Here is a 24,186-nt window from a genome sequence, read left to right on the forward strand (position 1 = left end):
TCAATCCCCCCCTCCTCCTGTCCACCCCCCTCCCTGCCTCCCTCTCCCCCTCCCTCCCTCCCTCTCTCTCTCTCTCTCTCTCTCTCTCTCTCTCAGGGAGAAAAAGCGGATCGATAGCTGACCCGATGGTTTTGGCCAATGCTTTATTTATCTGGCCAGGCAATGATATTATCAGCCTTGAACGTTATATACAGCAAACGTCTTCCTAAATCAACACAAAGGGATCCGCTTACACAGCGATCCGGGCTTTTCTCACAACCACCTCTCTCCCTCTCCCTCTCCCTCTCTCTCGGCCAGTAGCGCGCGCACACACGCGTACGCACGCTGGTAGGTACACGCTTTTACGCACGGGCATGCAAAGAACGCGCCCGCACACATACATAGGGCGAGACCTCACACATATATAAAAATCCTGCCATTGCCTACGCACAGTTTGACAATCACGACAAACTTGCGTGCGCGCGCGCGCGCACACACACACACACATACACACACACATACACACACACACAAACGGGCGCGGGAGGCGTCCCCGGGAGCCGTCCCCTTATGTTACATTCACAACTAGGGATATTTTATACCCCGTAGGGCTGGATTTGAGCCATGGCTTAAAGGTTGCCTATGAGGTCCGCGGACAGATCTCAGAACGCCACAGTGTAATCATAAGATACGCCTCTCTCTATTGACTGTGTACAGTCAATACAACAAGGAACACGGGCTGTTTGCTGAGATACAGCGCAAACACCTCACGGGAATCCATTTAATTTTGGACATTTGTCCTCACTGTGCCGTTCCCAGCCATTTTGCAAGCTTGCGTGAATGAGTTGCGTGGCAGACACGGCGAGGCACTTGTCCTGTGTTGTCATCATTTTTACGCACAAGACAATATGAGAAATAAGCCGTGTCATACTTCAGAGGGCCCCCCATTCATACGCGCAGATGCTATTTGGAAATTGTTATTGTCTCAAACAACAGTATTTGTCAAATGTGACCGGGAAAACTAGGCTACTATAAGTGAAATGAAGTGACGTGTGACGCCAATAGGACATTTCCACTGCTGCATAAAAACCATTGGCTTGCACTGAGGGGTTTTGGAGAAATAGGTTCGCTGACAACTTAGGATAATAAATGTTTCGCTTTCAGACAGATATCTCAAACGTGAAATCGCGCCCAGCTGCTTGTGTAAAGCAAACAAATAGCCCCCCGTGTTAGGAGTCCTCCACTTGTGGTTTGATGAATGAAACCAGACAAAGGTAAATGGTTATTTAACTCATTTCGTAGTAACACTCTGGTAACCGGAGTTTCCGAAATTACAGAGACACAAATGGGGCCCATAGTGTGCCACATATCCATCTCCCTTACCCACCGCAGCTACAGTCCAATCTGACAGTGCATGTGCTCCTCCCGAGCTGCACTTTTATCCTGTCCTGTTATTTCATTTAATTCAACCTCTAATAATGTTGCCATCGCAGCGGATGATAAGAGATTTACTGACAGACGTCTGTTTGGAAAAAAAATATTAATAATGAAAATATAGCTGACGTTCCAATCAAAATGTAATCTTTGAAGTGTTGAATAATAAACTAATTTGAGCCTCTGACTCAAAAAAAAAAAACAAAAAAAAAAAAAAAACGCTCCACAGCCCGAACAGTAAAATATCACTTTTCCTCGAGTCCTCATGTGTTTTGCTTGTATTGCTTATACAGCAACGTTAATTAGGAACACATGCTACCATTTCATCTGTGTTTGAACTATTGCTTTATATAGCCTGTAGTGTAACAATTGTATAACCGAATGCTCTCAGCAAGAGGATAAAAGATAGTTACTCTGGAGGGATTTAGAATACATTATGTGGAGACAGCCAGCTGAAAGCTGTGTTTAATAACCCAACAAACAATTTAGTCCACAGCTACATAAAACAGGGACGACCTGGACCGTTGTGATGGCCGTGGTGAGCACCTATCCATCCTCTTTTTATTTGTATTTTTTTTTTACCCAAACATTTATTGTCAGATGCAGCCGATGAGAACGAGCCACTGGATTTCCCCCTCCTTTTTTTTTAAAGGACAAACACGCTAAATAATTCCAGCGCGTCTGTAATCATCAGCTGCGTTTTGGTGGTTGTTGGTTATGTGCGTCTTTTGTTCATTTTGGGGGGGTTACATTCAGTGTACTCTGCCTCTAGTAAAAAGCATAAAAGGGAGAGGCGCCCACCAGCTCACCAGTCTGCTGTTCCCACCTGACCTGAAGCTCCGTCAGAATCACATCCACAACCTGGAGAAATATCGCGTCTATGTTTAGCTGAGGCAACAACGAGGCGTCTGACAACTGACCCGGCGCCACAGACAGGTCGATCGGAAGCTAATAGGTACAATATGCCCGAACAGACATTAATCACGAGAGGGGGGAAAAAAAACCTGAATCCCTGCGAGAGAGCATCTGAGGACAACCTAAAGCCTAACCTATAGCGTCCCTCCAGCACGAGCGCTGAATTAATTAATACCCCCCTTCATATTGTAGCCTTTGAACGAGGCGGGCAACACAAACAAATATAACCACTGACACAGACACCCCTCCCCCCAGTCCTATAAGGCAGATAGCGAATATGGCGAGATCAAATCCAGACATTGCAGCGCAGCTACATGCGAGCTTCTCCTGTTCTCCCTGTCCCCTCATCGCTGCCAGTCAGCAGATGAAGATGTGGGCAATATGGCACACAAGCAACACGTCTGATGATGATGAAGAAGAAGGGGAGGAGGAGGAGGAAAGGGTTGGGGGTGTGGTGGTGCTGGGGGGGGGGGGGGGGGGGGGGGGGGGGTGGACGAACAGGCAAATGTAGTAATTGTCACACCGAAAACCCCATTTTCTTTCTTCATAACGCCTTCCAATTTATCACATTTTATCACTGTAGGTGTGAGTGTAACGCAGTGATGACAGCGAGTGTAGATCTGGGTCCATAACTGGGCTTCCTGTGTCATCTGCTGAGGAGAGGGGGGGACGCAGGCGCACACACGGGAGGCAGGACCGAACGCAAAGGACAGAAACTCTATGTAACCAATCTAACACATTGAGGACTTATCGATGTGCTCATTACATTCTGAATGTATCAGGCAAACCAAGGCCACATCTCTTTCTGTCTCCCTCACACACACACACACACACACACACACACACACACACACACACACACACACGCACGCACACTTGTCTTTCCTTCTCACACTCCCATTTGTCTCTGCACTGTCTCATAGTCTCTCTGCTCCTCTCTCTCTCTCTCTCTCTCTCTCTGCTCCTCTCTCTCTCTCTCTCTCTCTCTCCCTCCCTCTCCTCTCTATTCCCACACAATGCATCACACTCGGTGTTCCTATCGACTGGCTTACATGCTGTAAAATACATTTTCCAGATTGATCACGCATATCACGGCAGCTTTGCAGCGGGGCCTAACCCTTTTGCCAAATGACGCCCACATCAATATTGAGGCATGCACTATCAAGGCAGAGTTTTGGGTTTTTTTTTTTAAGAACGGAGGGAAAGAAAGGGGGGGGGGGAATATTGTTTGGTTTGCGAGGAATCACCTTGATTAAGCCACAGGAGGTAGGGATGGAGGTGGCTCTGTGTGGTTGCGCAGGCTTTCCTCGCTGTCTGGGAAAAATATTAAACATTAATGCGCTCACAGGCTGGCAGAGAGCTCTGGGGCTGTAGTTCCTCACGTATAGCCTTGCCCTCCTCCTTTGTGCTCACGTCGCCAGTTATGTGCGTGGATCTGGTCAAATGTAAGGTGTGCACCCATGGCGTAATCACCACACGTAATCCCGTGTATCACCTCGTTTTCACTGGTAAGGTGTAAGAGGCAAACAGTGTATTCACAATGGTGTGCTTTCAGTGTAAGGCAGTGCAGGACAGTGACTCAGAGACTGGAGGCTGCTCCTGCGCTTTCCCCTTACAGAAAAAGCCAGGAGCGCGCCCCTCTTCCCTCAGGTGTGTGTTCTCTTTCTTTTCTTTTTTTAAAATAAGACCGAGTATCTTTGTCATGTGCGTCCAGGAAAATGCTTGAGAATGAGACATGTTGCCTATTTCTTTTTTTTAATAGTACAGTCACCATCACACAACTTCATCAACCGACCCTTCTGCAAAAAGCTGCATCATGGAGTAAGCAAATTGAAGGCAACAACCAATAAAATTCAAGAAACAATGAAAATTTTCAAGACGAAACAAACAAAATGTATTTGAAATGATATATTAAAAGTGCTTTTGATTTTCATGTCTCTCCTCTTTGACTGATGATCGACTCCACACGCACTCATGGCCCGGGGAAAGGCGCCCCAGACGTCCTCTCAGTAAAAATGTCCTGGAGGTCAGTTTGCTGCTGTTGCAGGTCCATCGTATCAATTGGGGGAAAAAGTTCAACCATCAGTGGTGATATTGTCATAGCGATTAGACTGTTTCTTATTTGTCTAAATTTCTTTATTTTTCTGTTTTTAAATTCTCACTTCAATTTTAATTCTTGGAGAACATAGCTTCGACAACATATATCGCACTCATTATAAGAAGCAAAAGGTTATATCAAAAAATTATTAGTATAGAATCACAGAAACCCTGGTTTAGAACCAGAAAAAATACAAAACAGAGAGGTACATAGACACAGGACAATTCTTATAATTGCTTGGAAACATTATTTTCCCGCTAAGTCTTGATTCTTTTTTTCTTACTGCGCATATGATGTTTTTCATTTTATTTGTATTTTTTACAAAAAAAAAGGAAAATAAAGACTAGTATTTTACAAAATGAAGAGTATTGTTCTTGAAGATGAGGGGTGGATTTACACAGGTGTAAAGTCCAGTTCCAATATTTTTCTGTACATAATGTATTCCATATCAGTCCCAGAAGACAGAAAAAAAGTAATGTCTTCCAAGTTTTCTCAGAAAAGGTCCTATATATAGTCTTCTTGAAGGAGGATGGGGTGAGGGGTGCTGAATTTTGGTCCTTTTTTTCCTCTCTTTTTCCCACTTTCATATAAGGATCATTGGATGGACATGTAAGGCCAGTTGAAGCTGCTCCCGGATAATAGCATATCCCTGATGAGGGTTTCAATAGGAGTTTTACCTACCAAGCGGACGAAAAACAGCTGCTCGATTACCGACGATGAGACGGTGCGCAGAGAGGGCAGCCGCAGCAGGAGCTTCCCAAAGCGGCTGGGCTGGTTCGGGTACTGGCTCCTCACGTACTCCTCCAGGGCGCACTGGGATTTCTCTTGTAGGCTCTCGATGTGAGCAGCGTCCGACAGGCCGCAAGCGTCTGAGAAAAACACACACCAAAAAAATAAACACTGTGGTTAGCCTGGTCACGACTATGAAACCCCAAGGTACAACATGTTGTGGAGAGACGAAAAAAAAGGAAAAAAAAAAAAGCCCATGAATGTGACATCATTGTGCCGTTAAACTTCAACATTGCGAGGGAGCGAGCGAAACAATAACCATTGGCTGAAAATGTATTATTAAAATATCGTATTATTAAAAGATGTCAGACTCTCAGGTCGCAGGCTTTGTAGAGGAGAACACAGCTTGTAGAAGCAGCGATATCAAATACATTTTTTTTATTATTATTACAATCTTTTGAAATTATTAAAACTCAAATTACACTCCCTTGATATTTTGTTCTGGACTAAATATCAACACACACACACACACAAAAAACCCACATGGTCAGTTTTTTTTAGCCTCTCGTGGGCTTTCGCTTTGGCAAGTGCACACGCTGCCATACTCAATTTATGTCGTGCAAAAAAAAAAAAAGTGGTGTGGTTATCATTCAGCATCAGCCTTTACGTGTTATTGATAAAGTGGAATGAACAAACACACTGCCCAAACATGCTACATCACACTGAGCGAGTGGGACTGTCATACAGAATAAACAAGGGGAGGAGGGGTGGGATAGGCTCGCCGCTGGAGTAGGGGATGCACAGCCCAGTGGAGGATATCTTTGCCTGCTCTTACAACAATCAACAAGAATATGGAAGCCAAATGTCACGAAAACAGTGCGAGGGGACGCGGGCGACGCGTGGAGGGCAGGAGTGACGGGGCAGTGGAGCACAGGCGGGGAGGTAAGGCTACAGGCCTAAAGGTCGCCTGCTCTGGGTGTCTGCGCTCTGGGGATTCAAGTATAAGGGAAACATAAACGGCACTGATGAATCTGAAATTACACTGGATGTAATGTGACCTAATTACTCCGCAGTAAGCTGTTAAGTCATTTCGCCGCTCTTCTCTCCATAGACCACTCTTGGCCTGTTTTTTCGACGGAGCCTATAGGACAGGGCCGCTGGTAGCAATCAAATTTATTAGAGGAGGTGAAGTCAATAGTCAAGCAGAAGCGACATAAAATGTCAGAAAACGAGCCTGTGCAGAAAAAAAAACAAAACACGCAAGGCGAGCCGTGTGTTTTGGGGCTCACTGGTGGGCTGTGCAGCCCTGCGCAGCCACGCTTCACTATAGACAAAAGCATAAAGGCTTGTTAGTGTCGTACGATGTTTTTTAGCCTTGTTATAAAGAAAAAACTGTTTTCCACACAGCCCAGGCATGCGTGTTCTTGCTGCTTATAAACTGCTGTAAACGCAGGCAGCGTAACCGCCGGCATATATGGTCCCACATGGAGCCTGGGCTGTCCTTAACGCGTCCTGTGTGGAGCTGTGCTTTTGTAGAACACTACACAAGAAAGACAGCTTTAGTTTTCAGGCACCAATACATTAAAAGCAGGGAACAGGCTTTTAAGCCTATACGCGATCTCTCTCGGCGCTATAACTCACTATGGCCAGACACAATAACCTTATGAACCCGGGGGGGCACCGCTGAGATCTTGGGGTGATTTACTGTGACCTTAGTCCGGCCGGTCAGAGCCCCATGTATGCAAATCCCCCCGGATTAACGCTGAGTGTCCCTTTTAAAATCTACACCAATCAATAAAGGTTGAAATAAATTACGTTTGGATTCTTTTTTTTTTTTTTTTTTTTTTTTTTTTTTTTGGTAAAATGTAAATACTTGGCATGAACGTTGTAATGCAGCGATGTAGGGGGAGCTGAAGTTCAATATGTGCGTCAAGAGAAAGCTGGTCAAAGACATCCCACAGTTCTCTATTAGGCTTTGCCTGCAGCCCTGCACCCCACCACCTCAATAGACTGAGACATGGGAGCAGATAGCTTCCAGATTCGCATACGACTGTTTCTGTGGTGGGTTAGCAGAGGCACCCGGTGCAGTGTGCGCATGTGGGTGAGGAGTTAATGTAAGACAATGATCCTGAACTGTGGTGAAACTGTTTAGCCAGGCCGGTGTTATTTATGCATCAAATACTGACAAGACTGCTGTTATTAAAGGCAAACAATCCACGCTGGTCTTGGCACAGTGCCACATGACTTGTTATAGCCAACACCAGTTGTAGCCTATCAGCCCAAACTAAATGATCTGTTAGAAAACATGCCGGACCTTAATGTGTGTATGAAGTTTTCTCTGGGTAATCTGGGGTGAATTGGAGAAGAAGAAAAAAAAGCCCGTGCCATAGGAAAAATATGGTCAAATGTGCCAGTGTACAGGAATCAAACAGGATGTCACGTTGCTTAAATAAGGCGACTGAGGCGAAAATACGCATTTATTTGTGCTAAAACATATATTTACTTCTCAGTGTGTCTTCAAAAATTGGCGTGTCAAATTAACCTAGTTGCCAAACCTCAGAAGTGAAAAGTAGTTATTATGGCCCCTGAAACTGAAAATATAAAAAAAATAAGGAAAGTGCTCTGAGTGAATGTGGTAATGTCGCATTCGCCAAAAAGGAAAACTGAATGTTGACGTTTGGAATACAGTCTCTGAGCTCCTATTTACAAGTTTTGTGATCACTGAAACTTTGTGTGTGGATGATTTAGATCCTGATTACACACACACACACACACACACACACACACACCTTATTATCAGTTTATACACACACTGTGTGGCATTTGAATATAATATTCAACAATTCAACAAACAATTGTATATAAGGCGAAATAAAATAATATAATGTGATAGAATATATTACAAAGTAATACTTTAATTTAAAAACAGTAAAGGCTATATATTTACGCATCTGTACACGTTATGTAAATTAAAAAAAACAAAAAAATTTTTTTGAAATATGCTAGACGACAAGTGTATCCACTCAGTGTAAAATGGAGTTATGACGCTTTCTAGGGATTTTGAAAGTCAGAGTTATTTCAATATAAATCTAAATCTGAAAACCACAGTAAAACTGAATATTTCATCGCGAACGTGTCCAATTATAGAATACGCACAACCTTGTTACAGAATTTTAGAACGGGCCGAATACGAGACAACGAGGTCAAAACTTTTAGGCAAGTTTTGGAAGTAGTGTGGGGCCTGTGAGCGAGTTTGGACTTTCTTTTTCCTCCCATCAGCACACTCCTCGACATAACAGGCCTAATGGCACCGAGCGTACACAACGAGCTCCAAAATAGCATCTAAATTACGCGCCGAGCGTAAATGAGGACCTTTAGGACCTTGCCCCAGTCAGCCATCAATTAAGCTACCAACAATGTGGGTTACTATTGAAAATTGCCGCTGATGGCTTTTCAAAGCGCGTGCTACGTGAGAAACTATCCCCAATAAGTAGGAAAATTAATGGGTCAGCTAAGATTAATGTAAAAAACAACCTATGGAGCAGCGCTGCCCTGCGCCCTGCAGAAGCGACGCGCTGACATATGAGTCAACTTCCATCAGCTTTTTTGATCTCAGTCTGCTAAGGATTATTTCCTGCCCCCAAAGACATGTGTTTGTGCACGCAAAACAAGGATAAAAGCATCCACCAACACTCATAAACGCATCAGCTGTCATATATCACCCGGTGATAGACTATTTCATCTTTACGCTCAATTATTTGACACCTGTTCCAAAATTTATGGACGCGAACCTACGATCTCGGCTCAGACGAGTTGAACAAAAGTTTAAACTCCACATTTATAAAATATTTACACGTGTGATATTGTCAGCTATCTCCAATTTATTAAAGCATTGGATTGATTGTAACAGTGAAGGAAAAAAAAAGAAAAAAAAAACTTGATGCGCTCTCAATCTGGATTTGTTTACACGTCTTATGCTGCGGCTACAACTGACATGGGAATGCATGTAAGTAGATATGTAGCAAGCTGTTGACAAAATAGCTTTTGCATCGGCAACACAAACATCTCGTAAAGTCAGATTTGTGACCAGCCTATACTTGACAGCCATATTCTTGATGCCACAGTGTTTCGCCCTGCGAGCCTCGCTCTCACTAACATTACTGCAACTAGGCCTCATTTGATTATAGACATGTTCCTATGTGACATGTCGGACACCCACCTGATGTGAAAAGCACGATGGCCTTGAGGCAGCTGTACTCTGCCGAGTCTACGTGCAGGGTCTTAAGCTTCTCCACTTGCTCCTGGAAGATCCGGATGTGATCCATGAAAGCCACGACTCGGTCCGCGGACATCGGGGAGGCGTGGAGGCCCGCCGCGGCGAGCAGAGGGGCCACATGCAGAGGCATGGAGCACTGGGCTGCGTTAAGCACAAACAACTCGCTCCACGTCAGCCTAAGAAGGGACACCTGGTCGGTGATCTGCAGGTCGGGAAAGAAAGGGATGTTTCTCGCCCACTCCACGGCGCTGAAGAGCAAACGAGCCGCCAGCTCGCAGATGTTCTCGATGCCCATGATATTGTTGGGCTGCATGCACTGGCTCCCGTACCGGGACGTCGGATAAGGCTCGGCCCGCAGCAATAACGAGATGTATCCGGACAGATAGCAGTGGCCGTTCAGAGGGTCCCCGTTCGTCAGCGCGTACTGGCCTGGGTTGGGCTGGGTTGGAGGCATTCGTCCTCGCTGAACCGCTGACAAAAAGAGAGAGAAAAAGAGGAAATGTGCATCCAGGACTGATAAACATTGTTCATGGCCGTCAAGCAACTTACAGCTAGAGTCTCTTTTCTGCTCAGTAAAAACGGCATGCATTGAACTCTAAATTCAACACGTCGTTCTAAAAACATATCGACTAGTATGTGCTGCTCGTAAGACTCTTATATTCCAGAGATTATTCTATCGACAACATAAACATCTCATCAGAGCAGATGTGCTGCTGTGTCCCTGAACCTTTACACTGTTTACACTTGTATTAAAAGACGGACGCTGCATGGGCTCAAATGAATCACTTTAACACATCAAAAACACATTTCCTCCTCTATGAAGGCACATTTAACAAAAAAATCACTGTTCTGACGATGTCAGGGCGTCGTCGCACATGACATGCAGCAGCCTGCTGATAACACTTGACCATTATATTTATGTGGGTTTTTACTCATATTAATAATCGCTAATTTTGGCCGAACATATTACAAATATGATTGATAATTGCGGTTAAGTGCAATCACGTTTACGCATTTCAGCCACGTCTAAAGGTCAGCTGATAATAAAAAGGAACTCAGCCATTGTTTCATAATAAAATGAAAAAAAAAATGTTAACGTAACTTTGTGGCCATTCTGGGTGGGCTTGCAGCGGGGACTACAAATAGTAGATTTTTTAATTTAGGGATGTTTGCATAAATTGGAAATTGAACACTTGGACGTGGAGAGGGAAAGTTGCACGGCCTGTAATGCACCAGCAAAACAATGAGCCATGGACAACTTCAGCGGCATTATTCAGTGTGTCTGAGCTGTCTAGTCAGCATAAGGAGCTCGACAGAGACGTGGGTTCGTAGTGTGTTCATTTTACATTCACACACACGTCTCACAAACCGCCACAGTGCTATTATAAATTAGTAAACTGCACGTACTTATGCGAGGCACTATTAGCCGTGCACATTGTACACACACACACACATACACACACACTCACTCACTCACACACACACACACACTCGAACATACACAACGCACACAGACAAACAGGCGCACACACACACATACATATATATACACACACACAGCCCTTCTCTTGGTCTAAAACATATACGTAAAATGGTCCAGACGGACCGGGAGCCTTTTTGCTTGGTAATAGTGCAATTTAGGTTCCGAGAAACAGAAAATAAAAGGGTCATCTAGACGAGCCGCTTTGTTCGGGCGACCTGCATTCACAAGCATAGTTGCTGTGGCTGCACTGGCCTTTGAGCCCTCTCTCACATAAGGCAAGAGAGACTAATCATTCATGCAAACATCCCTAAAAAACATGGATGGAGACTGCAGTATGCCCGGGCATATAGCCCGTGACCTTAATGCAACATGGCAGCCCTATTCGCCTGCTACTAGGATGAGTAATAATGAGTGGGCTTTAAAATATATATTCACCTTCCCGCCGCATTCCCACTTTTAAACACTTCTTCAGCCGGCAGTATTGGCACTGGTTTCGGTGGTGCTGGTCAATGGGACAGTTCCTATTGGCACGACATGAGTATGTTAAGTTCCTCCGTACACTCCTCTTGAAGAAACTTTTGCATCCCTCGCAGGTGAACTGGCCATAGTGTTTGCCGCTCGATTTGTCTCCGCAAACCACACATTCAATATGCTGCTGACTCTGTCCAGAATTTTGACTCCCCTTGTCCCCGGCGGTCCCCGGTGTGGACGGGGGTCCCGGCTGGCTGGGGGTCTGCGGAGTGTGCGGCGCCGCCGACGCCGCCTGCTGCTGCTCCCTCGCCGGCTGCGCTGCTGGGTTGGGGCCGCTCGGAGGTCCTCCGGCCACGTCTTCCTGCGGATCTCGCCAGACGCTAACTACCATTGCCATATCTCGGCCCCGGAAAGTGCTATAGAGCGAAATGATCGCCGGTGTTTATAGAGCGAAGAGGAAAAAAAATGAGATCTCAAAAGACGGGGCAGTGCAAAGTCAAATAGGAGCACGCAATCTCATATGGGGTAAGAAGGGGAGTACAACGCGATCAATACATTCAAAATACAGGAGGACGATTGAATAGGCGCCCGATCAGGATATGCAAGTATCGGGAGGCCAGTTCCAAGGTAAATTGCAGTCAGCCATTCAGGAATCCCTAATCTTGTAGGAAAACACGAGTCCAGTCGTGCAAATTGCAGTTTGATATAAAATAGCCACAAAGGAAAGGCAGGAGCGATTCACATGGACGCAGGAGCGAGTAAGAAAAAAAAAACCTTTTGCTGGAAAGACACGCGATCCAAAGTGCTGCGGAGATAAATTCCTTTCTCTTTTCTTCCCCTTGCTCCTTTACACTCCCGTCTTCGCCGTATAGGAGGGGAGGAAAAAAAAAACTGAAGAGCTGGATTTTTTACATCTATGTTCTTAAATAAACCTCATCATCTCGCCCGGCAGCGAAAGAAAACAGCGTCGCCGAACGAAGTGCCCATGTATAGTTTCACCTCTCTCCAGCAGGAGGAATGGAGATACGAAGAGAAAAGATAAAAAAGAAGACCAACACCAACAACTAATAGAATATGCAAGAAGAAGGAGAGACCCAAAAAATGAATGCGCTTAAACGAGAGGACCAGCAGAGCAATGTTTCCGAAACGGGGGATCTGCGCGAATGTCTGTATATAGTGAACTTTGACACTACTATTGAAACTGACACGTTTCTATGGAGATCGCTGCGCCTTATATGGTGCTCATGTCAAGGAGCCAAGAGAGGGGCTGCTGGAGACTGATAATCAAAGGCGACTGACTGGCCAGAGCCCCGCATAGAGGAGGAGGAGAGGAGGAGAGGGGGGAGATAGGGAGAGAGAGAAAATGGGAGGCTAAGGTTATAGCCAAGCCCTCTCTGTCTCTCTATTGGTTAGAGTCCCCCTCCGTTCAATCGCTGCAAAAAATGTCCATCCCGACAAGTCGTTCGGGTCCCTGCGTTCAAATCTTGAAATGTTATTTTCTTCCGAAAAACACAAAAATAGAGAAAATGCGAGAGCGGTCCAGAGAACTGCGCCCGTTTCCAAGCTTGATCCGAGTCGCGTGTAGATTTTCAGGGTGAATGGCTCGAAAACAGGCGGAGAGTGCGGGGCAGCGGGATTCCTTTAGAAATCAACAGTCGATTTATATAAAAATGTACACTGATCAGGCGACTGGCATCGGAAACAAGTGGTAACGCGTCGCCCCGGCGCAACATTCAGTCCCCCGTTTTCGGTAAATCCAAGGTTTCCAGACTCAATGCCGAACTGACTGATGTACGGATATTTTTTGCAGTGTAGCCATCTACGACTGGAGGGGCTGGGGGGCTCTGACAGGCACAATTTACATCGAGCTCGCCCCGCGCTGCTATTTACTTTGAAACCTGATTAGTATGGGCCGTCTATTGTCACCAAAAAGAGGAAGAAACCCTGAATAGAATAGCAGAAAAAGCGGGGTAAAGGCAAGGGGAGGACAAAGCTTTTACGCACGACAAATAAACCCAAAAAACTGTGCGCAGCGGCGGACAGGGGGACACTGGCTCAGAAATTCCCCAAAGTTTCAAAATGGTTTGTCTTGGACTGGTATCTTTATCATAAAATTAACGGATGTCATTACTGGTTCGAAGCGGATTTATATTTTCGCACGTTGTTTTTGTCTTTGGCATGCGCATTGCGGTACACCCTCGCCTGTAATCGGCACAGTCTCGCTGATTAAAACTTACAATTTAGTTAAAACGAGCTTATAAAGGGAGGAAAATGTCAATGGGCAGAATGATGCATAAAAAACAGTGTGTGTTATACGAACGGGGTGCCGTGCCAGCGGCCGAAAATCTCTAAAATTAGACGGAGCAATAAGCAATATTCAATAATTACCGAGGTCCTATAGTCTGCACAATCACTGAGCTGGTGTCACATTATGTCTTAATAATGACAGTAATTCAAAATCATGTGAAGTTGCTGGGAATTTGCATGGGGATTCCGGCTTTTTTGTACCAGGGTTTCTGCAGGCTTACCACCTCTCAACTCAGAAATGTCTGGATCGCGCTGCCATCTAGCGTACATTGTACAATTACAACCTCACATTAATGCATTCACAAGTCATCAGACATTACATTTTTATAACGTAAAAGTTGAGTTTTGACATAAAAGAAGCTTACATTTTGCTCACTCTTTTTTCCCTCTTCTTCTTCTTTTTTTTTGGACTCTTTTATAAGTAAAACCTCTGGTGTTAAGGTTGTTGTGACGGAGAGAAAGAACTTTCAAAGATCAATAATAAATAAAGCCCATATCACAACGCGTATTTAAAACAAAAGAGTCCAAAAGCGCACTCGTGTTTTGATTGAATGTGATTCAGATGGAAGATGGACTCAAACTGATGTGCGTAAAATCCTGAAAACATGAAACACATGGTAATACACCGTAATGGAGACGAGTAACTAGTCGTAAAACATGGAAATATTGTTCAGTAAAACAAGGAAAGTTGTTTTATACATCTCTTTTGTCCACACAGAGGTATTAGCAGATATAATGGAGCGTAAATATGCAAGTGCCCCCTTTGGAAACGCATAGGAGGGATGGGTTGTTTTTAAGTATTCAACAAGAGAGCTCTCTCTCCCGTCCCTGTCTCGGACACTCCACTGAAACTCCCCGGCAATATCTCCAGCTCTTTGAAAAGGTGAAACCAATAAGATTAAATCGGACAAAGAATTTCTTTCTTTCTTTTTTTTCTGTAAGTGTATCATTAAGATTTAACTCCACAGATTGGGAAAAGGGGGCTCCGCAGGAGAAGAGGATCGTAGAGTGAGAGGGGCAGCGAATGGGAACAGGGTAGGGGCGCTAATAGAAAGCTTGGGGAGACGGCGAGAGAAAAAAGGAGAAAGTGGACAGCAGGACATTGAAAGAAGAAGCAACCGGCGACGGCGGTTTGGCAAGCGGAAGGAGCGGCTTTCCACCTGGACGGACCGAGTCCACCGATGAGGCAAGTACAGTGTTTATTTCTCACTTCTCCTACGCTGCACACGCGGGGCTCCGGACGCAGGGATAACACTCTCTGTGTCACGCCACATGAACCGTTAACTTCGGAGCCCGCAGCCCGAGCCGGACGGCGTCACAGTCACAACTTTGTAACAAGTGAGCGGTCGCATCTTTCCCCCTAAATCATCCCCGATGATCGAGACTCGTTTCTCCGTTTCCCAGCTGTCCTCACTGATTTGTACAGCCGGCAGTGTTATCACAGGCTGCCCTGTAGTACCGCTGGACATGCGAGCTGTTTCTTTTTCCCCCCTTTTTTTTCTCTCTCTTTACACGTCCCGTGCACCTCACCTGCGAGGCTATTTGTTGTTTGAACACATAATGAAAAGATCGATAGCGGGCTGTTTGTCTCAGCGATAGTGTCACCGGATTAAAAGGCTGATGAAGGAAGGGAGCAGCCGTTGCCCATCTTTTACGCTGCTTTCAAAGTGCCACTTTAGGCGCAATACAGCGGCCAGATGCAAATATTATAGATTGGCGCAAAATAAATAAATAAATAAATAAAAATCTCTTGAACGCATTAACGCGGCGAAAAAGGAGCAGCAGCGAGGGGGAAAAAAAACGCAAGAGGACGTACAGTGTGATTTATCAAAGCAGCATTATTGATGGAAAGGGACTACGATGAAAAGTGATGTAAAATAAATGATGCAGCGATGTAGGCCAGGTTAAGTTAACCCAGGACAAACTGCACGTCAGTCAGTTTTGTAAAATAGCCTTGCATAATAACATTTAACTTAATCCTCCTTTGGGTGCGTAAAGTTCATGCTAATTAATAATTTTACCTGAGCCAAGCAGGCTAATTAAAGTATTAAATGTAGTCTGCTTTTTTCCCCCCCTCTTCCTATTTGGACAGCAAAATACGCACGTCTTCATGGTGTGTTAAATTATTGGAAACACGTAAAAGAAGGAGATAATCACAATATAACTGAACATATCTTTCAGGTGATGGCTGCATTTGCGCATTAGCAGCCGTCCTACATGTACTACGGTGTAATGCGTTGCAACACATAATTAATGACGCTGGAATATTTAAATTCAATCTGACTTCTTCTGTCTTTTTAAGGTCCAAATTGAATTTATCCACTGATGCAGTATCTGTGAGCGTTTTTAAATCCCCCCTTGCAGGATAGTTTTGTCAAAAAAGGACCTCACCGGTTAAACATATCTATGTGGGCAGCAACAGTTTTGTCAAATCTGTGATCAATAACTTATGCTTTTTTTAATTATTATTTTTTAATTTTTTACACGTGCAGCAGTTGGGCGAGGTATTCTCCCGAAACGCAGCCTCAGTGCAGCTGAAACCAACAAGCAGCACAATCAATTGGGAAAACAGTGAGGTCAGAAGTGCAAGCCCCCCCTCCCAATAAAACAACGGACGACTCCAGGAACGCGTTTTTAGAGCGTTTTAAAACGACACAGAGAATCACAAATCATCCAGGGTCTGTTATCGATGACTGTGTGCGATCACGTCAGCGTTAGAACAATAGCATAATACTAAAAAAAAAAGACAGCGTACGAGCTCCAAGAGAGAGGCTGCTTCTCTTTTTCCAAGGGGGCCTCAGCTCAGAACGCCTCCTGTGTGCACACTGTGCTCTGCTCCTGGACGCCGGGTTACAGGGCCACGTACAGCTGATCGCTGACACCCTCGACGCCTGCCTGTTAAATTTAAATAATTTAGAAAAGAAAGTGATGAGCACCTTTATCTTTATCCGTGGAGCTATGATGATGGGGGGGCGGGGGGGTCGTCCAACAAGTGTGTCCACGTTGGGTCCAGGCTATTTGTTTGAATAGCACACACTGATTAATAGTCAAATCGAGGATGTGTGGCAGAAAAACACGCAGCTCCAAACCCTCAAAATGACTCCACACGTGTTTGGACTGTGCTCCTGTGTAGCATAGAGACGTTTGTCAGTAACTTTATGTCTCATTAACAGCGAGGAAACTTATTTACCAAGTAAATACTGTGTGCGCCACTGACACGGTTTCACCTGCTATTTGGTGTAAATGCACATTTGTAGATGATTTTATATCGTTTTATATATTTTCAGAGCACATATGACATGGCATGAAAGCAAATGCACGTTATAGATGTACACTATGCCACAGGATACATGTCATGTCGACAAAGACTACATTTAGACCACGTTATTCCCTTGTCTATCTTTCAACGATATGTTTTTTTAAGTCTCATTTGTTTTTACAAATGGGGCTTCCGGATAATTTGGCTCCCTCCATGGAAGCAGTAACCCTGCAGTGTCATGTTGATTAATGATGTTTTAGTTGAGCAACAAGGGCCAATTATTATTATTATTTTATTACTTTCAATTCACTTATAAAAAATAAAAATGGGACTGAAGCCCTCGACGTGTTTGGAGCAACAGTGATTGTGAGCTGGTTTTATGAGTGCGAAGCTCTTACTGCAGTGAAGTTAGTGTAACTTTCCTCAACACCTCTTAAGCCTGATATATATATAGATATATGTATATATCTATATATAAAAGGCAGATTCTCACCGCGCGCACTCCGCTGCACACTGAACAAACATTAGCACTCGTATTTCAAATTACAAAAAAAAAAAAAAAATCTGACTGATTTTCGTGTTTGAATTGGAGGTTTTCTTTGCTTTTGAGTGGTTGTGTGTTGGGGAAAAGAGGGGGAGGAGGGGGTTGTAGTGAGTGCGTGTGTGTGTGTGTGTGTGTGTGGGTGCAGGGGGGTTTGTGTGGGGGTGCTGGTGGGTGGGTGGGGGGTAGCTTCTTTTTGTCCAAATCTGATCCCCAAATTATTCTGGGGGCTCAGATTGGTGTGAAAGGGACGAGAAGGTCACTTGAAATCGCCTTTTATCCGCTGGCTTCTTCTTCTTTCTTTTTTTTTTTTTTTTTTTCCTTTTTTCTATGGATCAGCAACTTTCAATAGACATAATCTAATCGCTCTTAATGGAAAGGCCATTCGTGAGAAATAGTGGAAAATATCGGTGAGCCTATAGACCACAGGCATTTAAGCATTTAACAGGCAGAGAGTCTCACAAAGTAGCCTGGGTATTAATTATTACTGACAAAGTGTCTCCTCAAAACAGGGGGAAGTTGAGATCAGTTGGAAACAGCAGTGTGTTTGCTCACTGTGTGTGTGTATTATATAACCCCGTTAATTTTCTATAATTAATCATATTGATGTGTGTGATTTTTAAAGTTATCGTTTTGCCCCAAAAGGGCTTTAATGTAAATGTGAAACTGCGCTGTCCTGCTGCGTGAAGCATCCTAGTTTGTATGCAGACACGACTGTTTATTCCTTCATTATTTTTAATATGGCCGCGCGTCTCCAGAGATTTGAGATCCTTCTGTTTTAGACGAGATGAATCAAAGTCTCTTTCCAGGGTTTTTTTTCTTCTTCTTTTGCATCCCTGACTATAATTGAGGACAATAACTGCGATGACTTTCCCCCAATTAGACTTGAGGTTGGAGTTAAGTTAGAGGGACTGTCAGTTTAAGCTATGGGGCCAATGGCTTTATTGCTCACTAACCATCATTTCTTTAGAGCCCGTGTGCTAATTACTTTGGATGGTCCCAGAGACGCAGATTATAAATCCATTAGCACCCAAACCCTCGCGGTTCCGCAGTGCAAACACTGTAATTTTGTAGCACACCAGAAAAACCCAAACTTTAAGTACCAGAAGCGGGATGAGGGGAAACAGCTTTTTTCAGCAGCGTGTGCGTACTTGTTAGGGATCCACTGTGAGAGAAGTGGTGGTGGGGGGGGGGGGGGGGGGGGGGGGGGGGCATGGCGCATATCAATCAAACGCACGGCTAACTGAACTGGGACTGAAAATTAACTGACAGGCGAAAATGTCTCCTCAAGAGATGTCTGACTGTCAGTGACCGGTGGTTCGGCTCAAAAAAACAACAACAAAAAAACGTCCTGTGTGGATCATCGCGTCACACACGATCAACACAATTCCTAATAACGCGGCTGCTATTTTTTTAAGCAACTTTGGGAAAATCATCTATTCTTATTTCCCAAAGTGGCCGTGAAGCATCCGGGGAGCGACGCAGCCTTAAGGAATAAGGTGAATTAAAATAAGACTTAATACCTGTTTGACTGCGTTTAGAGGAGGCAACACACACACACACACACACACACACACACACACCGAGAAAAAAAAAAAAAAAAAATCCGGGGGTGCGCGAAGGCATCTCACCCTTTAAGTAATTTATTTCGGGGAAACCGGAGGGCAAAGGTGGAATTCTTGAGAAATTCAACAAGGATAAGGGAGCTTTAGGAATTCTGCACGCAGATTACCTTTCATCCCATCCTCACATTATCCGACAACACACAGTAGAAATATAGCTCGGCGACAAAAGGGCGAGATTACCCTCCGACACAGAGGAGTGCAAAACAATTTTTAAGAAGTATTGCGATTATTAGGGGAGCGGAGGGAGAGAGAGAGAGAAGAGGAGGAGGGGGAGGAGAGAGGAGGAAGGGGGGGGGGGGGGGGGGGGTCAACACAGTAGAGCAGTGATTCCCTGTGTGCTTTTTTAAAAAGGGAGACACACTAAAAAAGGATGACACAGCTCACCGTTCAGTGTCCTGACTCTGTCGTGGTCTTATACTGGGTGATGGATCACCTGAAAAAAAAGAGTTTATCCTCCTTTTTATAGTAGATAAATATTTATAGTGTGTGAATTCACATTACACACAATATAAAACAGAGCAAAGCTAGTTTAATTATTATGAATCTGTACAGTTTAGCCATGCAAACCTTTAACAAACTGCTGTGTACACTTCTTGTTATGATGCCTGGCAGTGATCTCAGACACCAGGTCAGAGTTTGGCCCCCTCATGGTTTAACTTTTTTGCTTTATAACTAACAGAGCGGCATCGCACGAGCACTGCCTTATATTTTTCCCTTGTTTTTTTTTTTTTTCCTCCACAAAAACTAACACACAGCAGGGGCTTAATTAGAAATGTAGTGTAGCTGAACCATCAGCAAGCTGGAGCTGAGAAAGACCGGAGCACACAGTCTAGTTTACATCAGTAACAGGCAAAACAGGAAATCATTCTCTCCCCGCAAAACTCTCAGAGGCAGTTTGAGCAAAAAAAACAAACCCAAACATATTTATTTACTTATGTTTAGCAACCATGGAAATATTTTGTGACATAAATGAATCTATACGGGGACGTAAAGCTGCAAACAAGGTCCTAAACAACTGTGAAATACTGTTCATTATCATGTTAGAATATAGAACAAAGTAGAAAACACAGACATTGTGTGAAATGTATTTTCTTTATTATATCATTTAATTGAATTGAAATCACAGTAAAAAAATATACAAACTACAAGATACCCTCTTTTTCTCTCTCACACCTACACACACACATCCACACACACACACACACACACGCATTCACAAACACACACACACACACAGACAAAACCCCTCTGGAGATTTTGTGTATTTTCATTTGAAGGGTGTGTGTCTGGTGTTTGCATGTGTGGGCACATGTGTGTAAAAAAAAGAAAAAAAAAAGAAAAAGGCAGCGAAGTGAAGGTGTGAAGGTGGCCTGTGTTTAGTGTCCAGACCTGGCAGATTGTGACCTTATCAATGTGAAACTCTTAAGATAAATTATTCATAGCACCTGTTTGATGTCTCCGGCCAAAGAATGACAAAGGTGTAAGATTTGAGCTCTCAAAGCCATGAATATCGCTTACTGTGCTCCCTTTTTTCCTTTCCCTTTTTTTTTGTTCAAGACGCTGAATTTGAAACTACTAAAGATGAACAATTTGTTTCTCTAACAGGGTGGGGTGCAGACCGGAGAGCGCGCATAGATAGTAAGTATATGCTAATGTCTTACTTATACATAAATTCAGCTAAACTGTGACTCAATCTACCATTTTCAGCGTGCGAGGTGTGCCATTGTCTGAATGTCACGTGGCTCGCAGGTGTCCGGTGATTATGTCGGTCAGTGAAAGCGGGCCACCCGCACTGTCGCTGCCTGGTTTTACCCTCACCTTAATTTGAAACCTGAAGCAGGGATCCTGTGTGAGTGATTCAGCCGAGCTAACCCTGCCTTTTGTGACTGAGTTTGTGTTGTGTCTCCTCGCAGGCGGAGAGCGGCGTGGCGGGCCCCGGCGTTTTGGAAGCACAGCGGGATGTGTCAGTGTGGTGCAAGGACTGACACGGGGACGAGATGTAATTTATGACGAGTGCTGTTTGATTATAGGACAGCGACGGTGATACCGCCACTTAGTAGATCACTGACATGACAGCCCCGCGCCGACAAGCTCACTGTACTCAGTCACATCTGCGGTAAATATAACATTAACTGTAAATCTGTAGTCCATCTCGGAGTACGCTTTTAAGAGGCTGCCCTCTCTGAATTTTACTGCTCAGCTCAGATGTAGTTTTATCATTAAGTGCATTACTGGAGTGTGTGTTTATTAAGTATGATTCCAAGCTACTCAGAAACGAGTCCAAGCATCCTGGGGCTCAAATTCTTTCTCAATGGTTTGTTTTGGAAAAAGACCATAGAATACTTTTTGGGAAACTGGCAGCTGGTCCTCTCATAGCTAGAGGTCAACATAACACTCAGTATTAATAAAACAAATAAGACTGGGATGGATATTAATGATGATATATACAGATGTCCGGCGCAGGAGTTTGAATTATGTGTGAGCGCGCTGGAGGAGAGACACTCTCACAGATACTCTCACACATGTTTATGTGTTGGCTTGTGTGTGTGTGTGTGTGTGTGTGTGTGCGCGATAGCCGAGTTCGTTTCCCTCAGATGTTCCCTTTGACCTTTGACCCCGCAGTCGGGGTCAAGCCCTGACAAATGAGATGGTCGAGTTCTGGCCAGAACTGCGAACATTCCACAACAATCTTCTGTCCTCCTCCTCCCCTCTCCTCATATCCGTCATTCCTCACCCCTTCACTCCTCTCTCAGCGTGTCTGTCTTCCGCGACTTGAGAGCGAGTCGGGGAAAGTTCTCATTACAAACAAACATGCTCTATAGTATTTGCTGTGGGAATCTGAAAGCACACACCCCTTCAAATTAAGAGTTACAACGTCGGTTGGATTTAATATCCCCCCGACATCGGCCTCATTCACAGGAGGAAAGAAAACAGAAGAGTGTGATCTTAGAGGAGAAGCCCGGTTAAAGATTTGGATATTGCAACCCCGCAACTTTTGAAAGCACACTGTGTGTGTGTGTTTGGAAAGCCTGTCAGTGATGTCAAGGATGAGAAATGTTGCAGTGTGGTTTTTTACACACGCTGCTGGCTCTAGCATTTCCGGCAACATTTCTCACTCTGCCTCCCTCACACCATCCGCTCTGCTGCAATATCCCCACATTTTTCCATCCTTTCACTTCTTCCTCTCCCCTCCCTCCCTCCCTCCTTCCTTGTTCGCCTGCTCTCCGCTCTCTGACCACTCTTACCCTTCCTCTCTGCCGCACCACCCTGCCCAATCTCAGCCTCTCCCTCCCTCCCTCCCTCTGTCCTCCGAGCACATTCAAACCCCCCCACACCCTCCTCTTTTTTCCTCCACCCACTATTTTCTCAGATTTTCTAACATGCCGTTCCACAGAATGCTACCACCTGTGTCTTTAGGGAGGAGAAAAAAGGGGGGGCTGTTGGTATTCCTCTTCGGGAAGCTGGTTAAGGTAAGTGGCACCCTCTATTACAATGACACGGCAAATAATGGTTCTGCTTGTTGTGTTTCTGTGTTACCTTTTTTTTCTTCTTCATGGAATAACCCCGGCTTCCTAAGCATCACCACCCTCCATCAGAGCTCTAGCTACAAGTCAGTGCTGTAAAAACACACACAGTCACTATCGATGAACGTCAGCGGAGCAGCACGCAGCGCCACAAAAGGAGCCCGGAGACCAACAAAGCCGGCTGATACGGTAACACTGAGTGGATCATGCTCTTGAACTTGCTTTCATAATGATGTAATATTAATAAAAGGCGATGCAACACAGCAAAGATCTTAATAAAAACACATCAATCCCGATATGCGTGTGTGTGTTTTTTTTTTCTTCTTCTTTCTCTCTCCTCGCTCCCGGTTGAATTGTGATACCATTTGATGTCGGCTGCTATGTGATTCATCGGAGGGTACAGCTGCTTCTCATGGATCTTGGCCTGGACAGGACTGCTTCCTCGCAGGGCAGCTGATCACGTGACACAATCACACGGATAGATCTGAGCTCTAATTGGCCGCTCGCTGGCGCATCACCGTGGCAAATCTGGGTGCATGTACAGAGCTACTCTGCTTTGAATAGTAAAATGGTGGGGTTGTGTTGTTTTTTTTTTTCCTTCTGAGGCGAGAGGGCAGCAAGTTCAGTGTACATCTGGGGGTGGGGAATCAAGGGCTGTTGCTATGATGATCTACAAAGGACTATGTCATTATGGGACAATGCAGTCCCAGTAATGACAGTTGAACTGAAACAATGCGATGCCCCACAGTGAATTTACGCAGCCAGGACGGTAAGAAAGGAGGTTTCAATTACCGCAGGGCTCCTGCATCTTCCTGATCCCTCTTTCCCAACCTCATGCCCCAGGTTTCTCCCTCCATTCATTCACATCCGAGTTATGTCCGCGCATTAATGACCGGTTGGCTGGCTGTATGTTGAGCGTAAATAAATAATAAAGCTCTCCTATCACTGTCATCGCCACCAGCCATCAACTCGGTGGGGTTAAAGCAGGCGGCAAGCGACAGGCGACATGAAAAAATATGTGTAGGCGTGTGTGTGTAATCACGGCCATGTCCATGGTGCAGTTCAGCCGATTGTGTTTATGTCCCTCTCCTCCTCCTCCTCCTGCTCTGTATGTCCACAGGCGGCTCAAGGATGTAAAGGAAGGGCTCAGCGCCACTTGATTCCCTGCCACCACCCACCGTTACCCCAGTGTTACCGGAGCGTGGATGTCTGCCCCTGTCCCCCAGAGCCTCAGTCCCGCTCTCCCCCACCCCTCAGCAAGCAACACGCACCCACCTACCCAGCCTCCCGACCCCCAATCCCTCCACCTCCCTGCCTCGCTCCCTGATTCAGTGTGTAAAAGCGCCCCCTGAATGATGGATTACTGTGTCACCGCAGCCTGCGAAGGATTAATTTGTTTCATTGATTTCTCTTTAGGCAGAATGCCAGCGTCTGCCGCTTCCCACCTTTTCCCCAAGACTCGCAGCTGTAATAGACGGTAATGGCCTAAGACAAATCAACCCGTTTCTTGTAAAAATAGCAGCAAATAACCCTCCCCACCCTCCA

General features: G+C 45.0%; 1 protein-coding gene and 2 long non-coding RNA genes across 4 annotated transcripts in view; 1 reads left to right on the forward strand and 2 right to left on the reverse strand.

The window, feature by feature from the left end:
- LOC115582052 (uncharacterized) overlaps positions 1–8 on the reverse strand; it is a 26,028-nt gene extending 26,020 nt beyond the window's left edge. The window contains exon 1 of the long non-coding RNA XR_003984125.1: positions 1–8. This exon is cut by the window's left edge and continues 1,332 nt beyond it. This is a non-coding gene — a long non-coding RNA (uncharacterized LOC115582052).
- Positions 9–4,066: 4,058 nt separating this feature from the next.
- nr2f1a (nuclear receptor subfamily 2, group F, member 1a) lies at positions 4,067–12,683 on the reverse strand. 2 transcript variants are annotated; one of them, XM_030416868.1, is made up of 3 exons: positions 11,350–12,683; positions 9,375–9,899; positions 4,067–5,295 (listed from the first exon to the last, which is right to left on the reverse strand). In XM_030416868.1, exons 1-3 carry the CDS (start codon positions 11,780–11,782, stop codon positions 5,021–5,023), a joined length of 1,233 nt encoding a protein of 410 aa, XP_030272728.1. In that variant the 5' UTR covers positions 11,783–12,683; the 3' UTR covers positions 4,067–5,020. The 2 variants fall into 2 exon arrangements, with proteins under 2 accessions (XP_030272728.1, XP_030272727.1); XM_030416867.1 differs by having other exon boundaries at positions 9,375–9,902; positions 11,350–12,682.
- A 7,648-nt stretch (positions 12,684–20,331) lies between these two features.
- LOC115581618 (uncharacterized) lies at positions 20,332–22,937 on the forward strand. The gene is made up of 2 exons (XR_003984051.1): positions 20,332–20,755; positions 21,031–22,937. It is a non-coding gene; the product is annotated as an uncharacterized LOC115581618 (long non-coding RNA).
- Positions 22,938–24,186: the final 1,249 nt, after the last annotated feature.

The sequence above is a fragment of the Sparus aurata genome, chromosome 5 (genome assembly GCF_900880675.1).
Source record: "Sparus aurata chromosome 5, fSpaAur1.1, whole genome shotgun sequence".
Classification (NCBI taxonomy): Eukaryota; Metazoa; Chordata; class Actinopteri; order Spariformes; family Sparidae; genus Sparus; species Sparus aurata.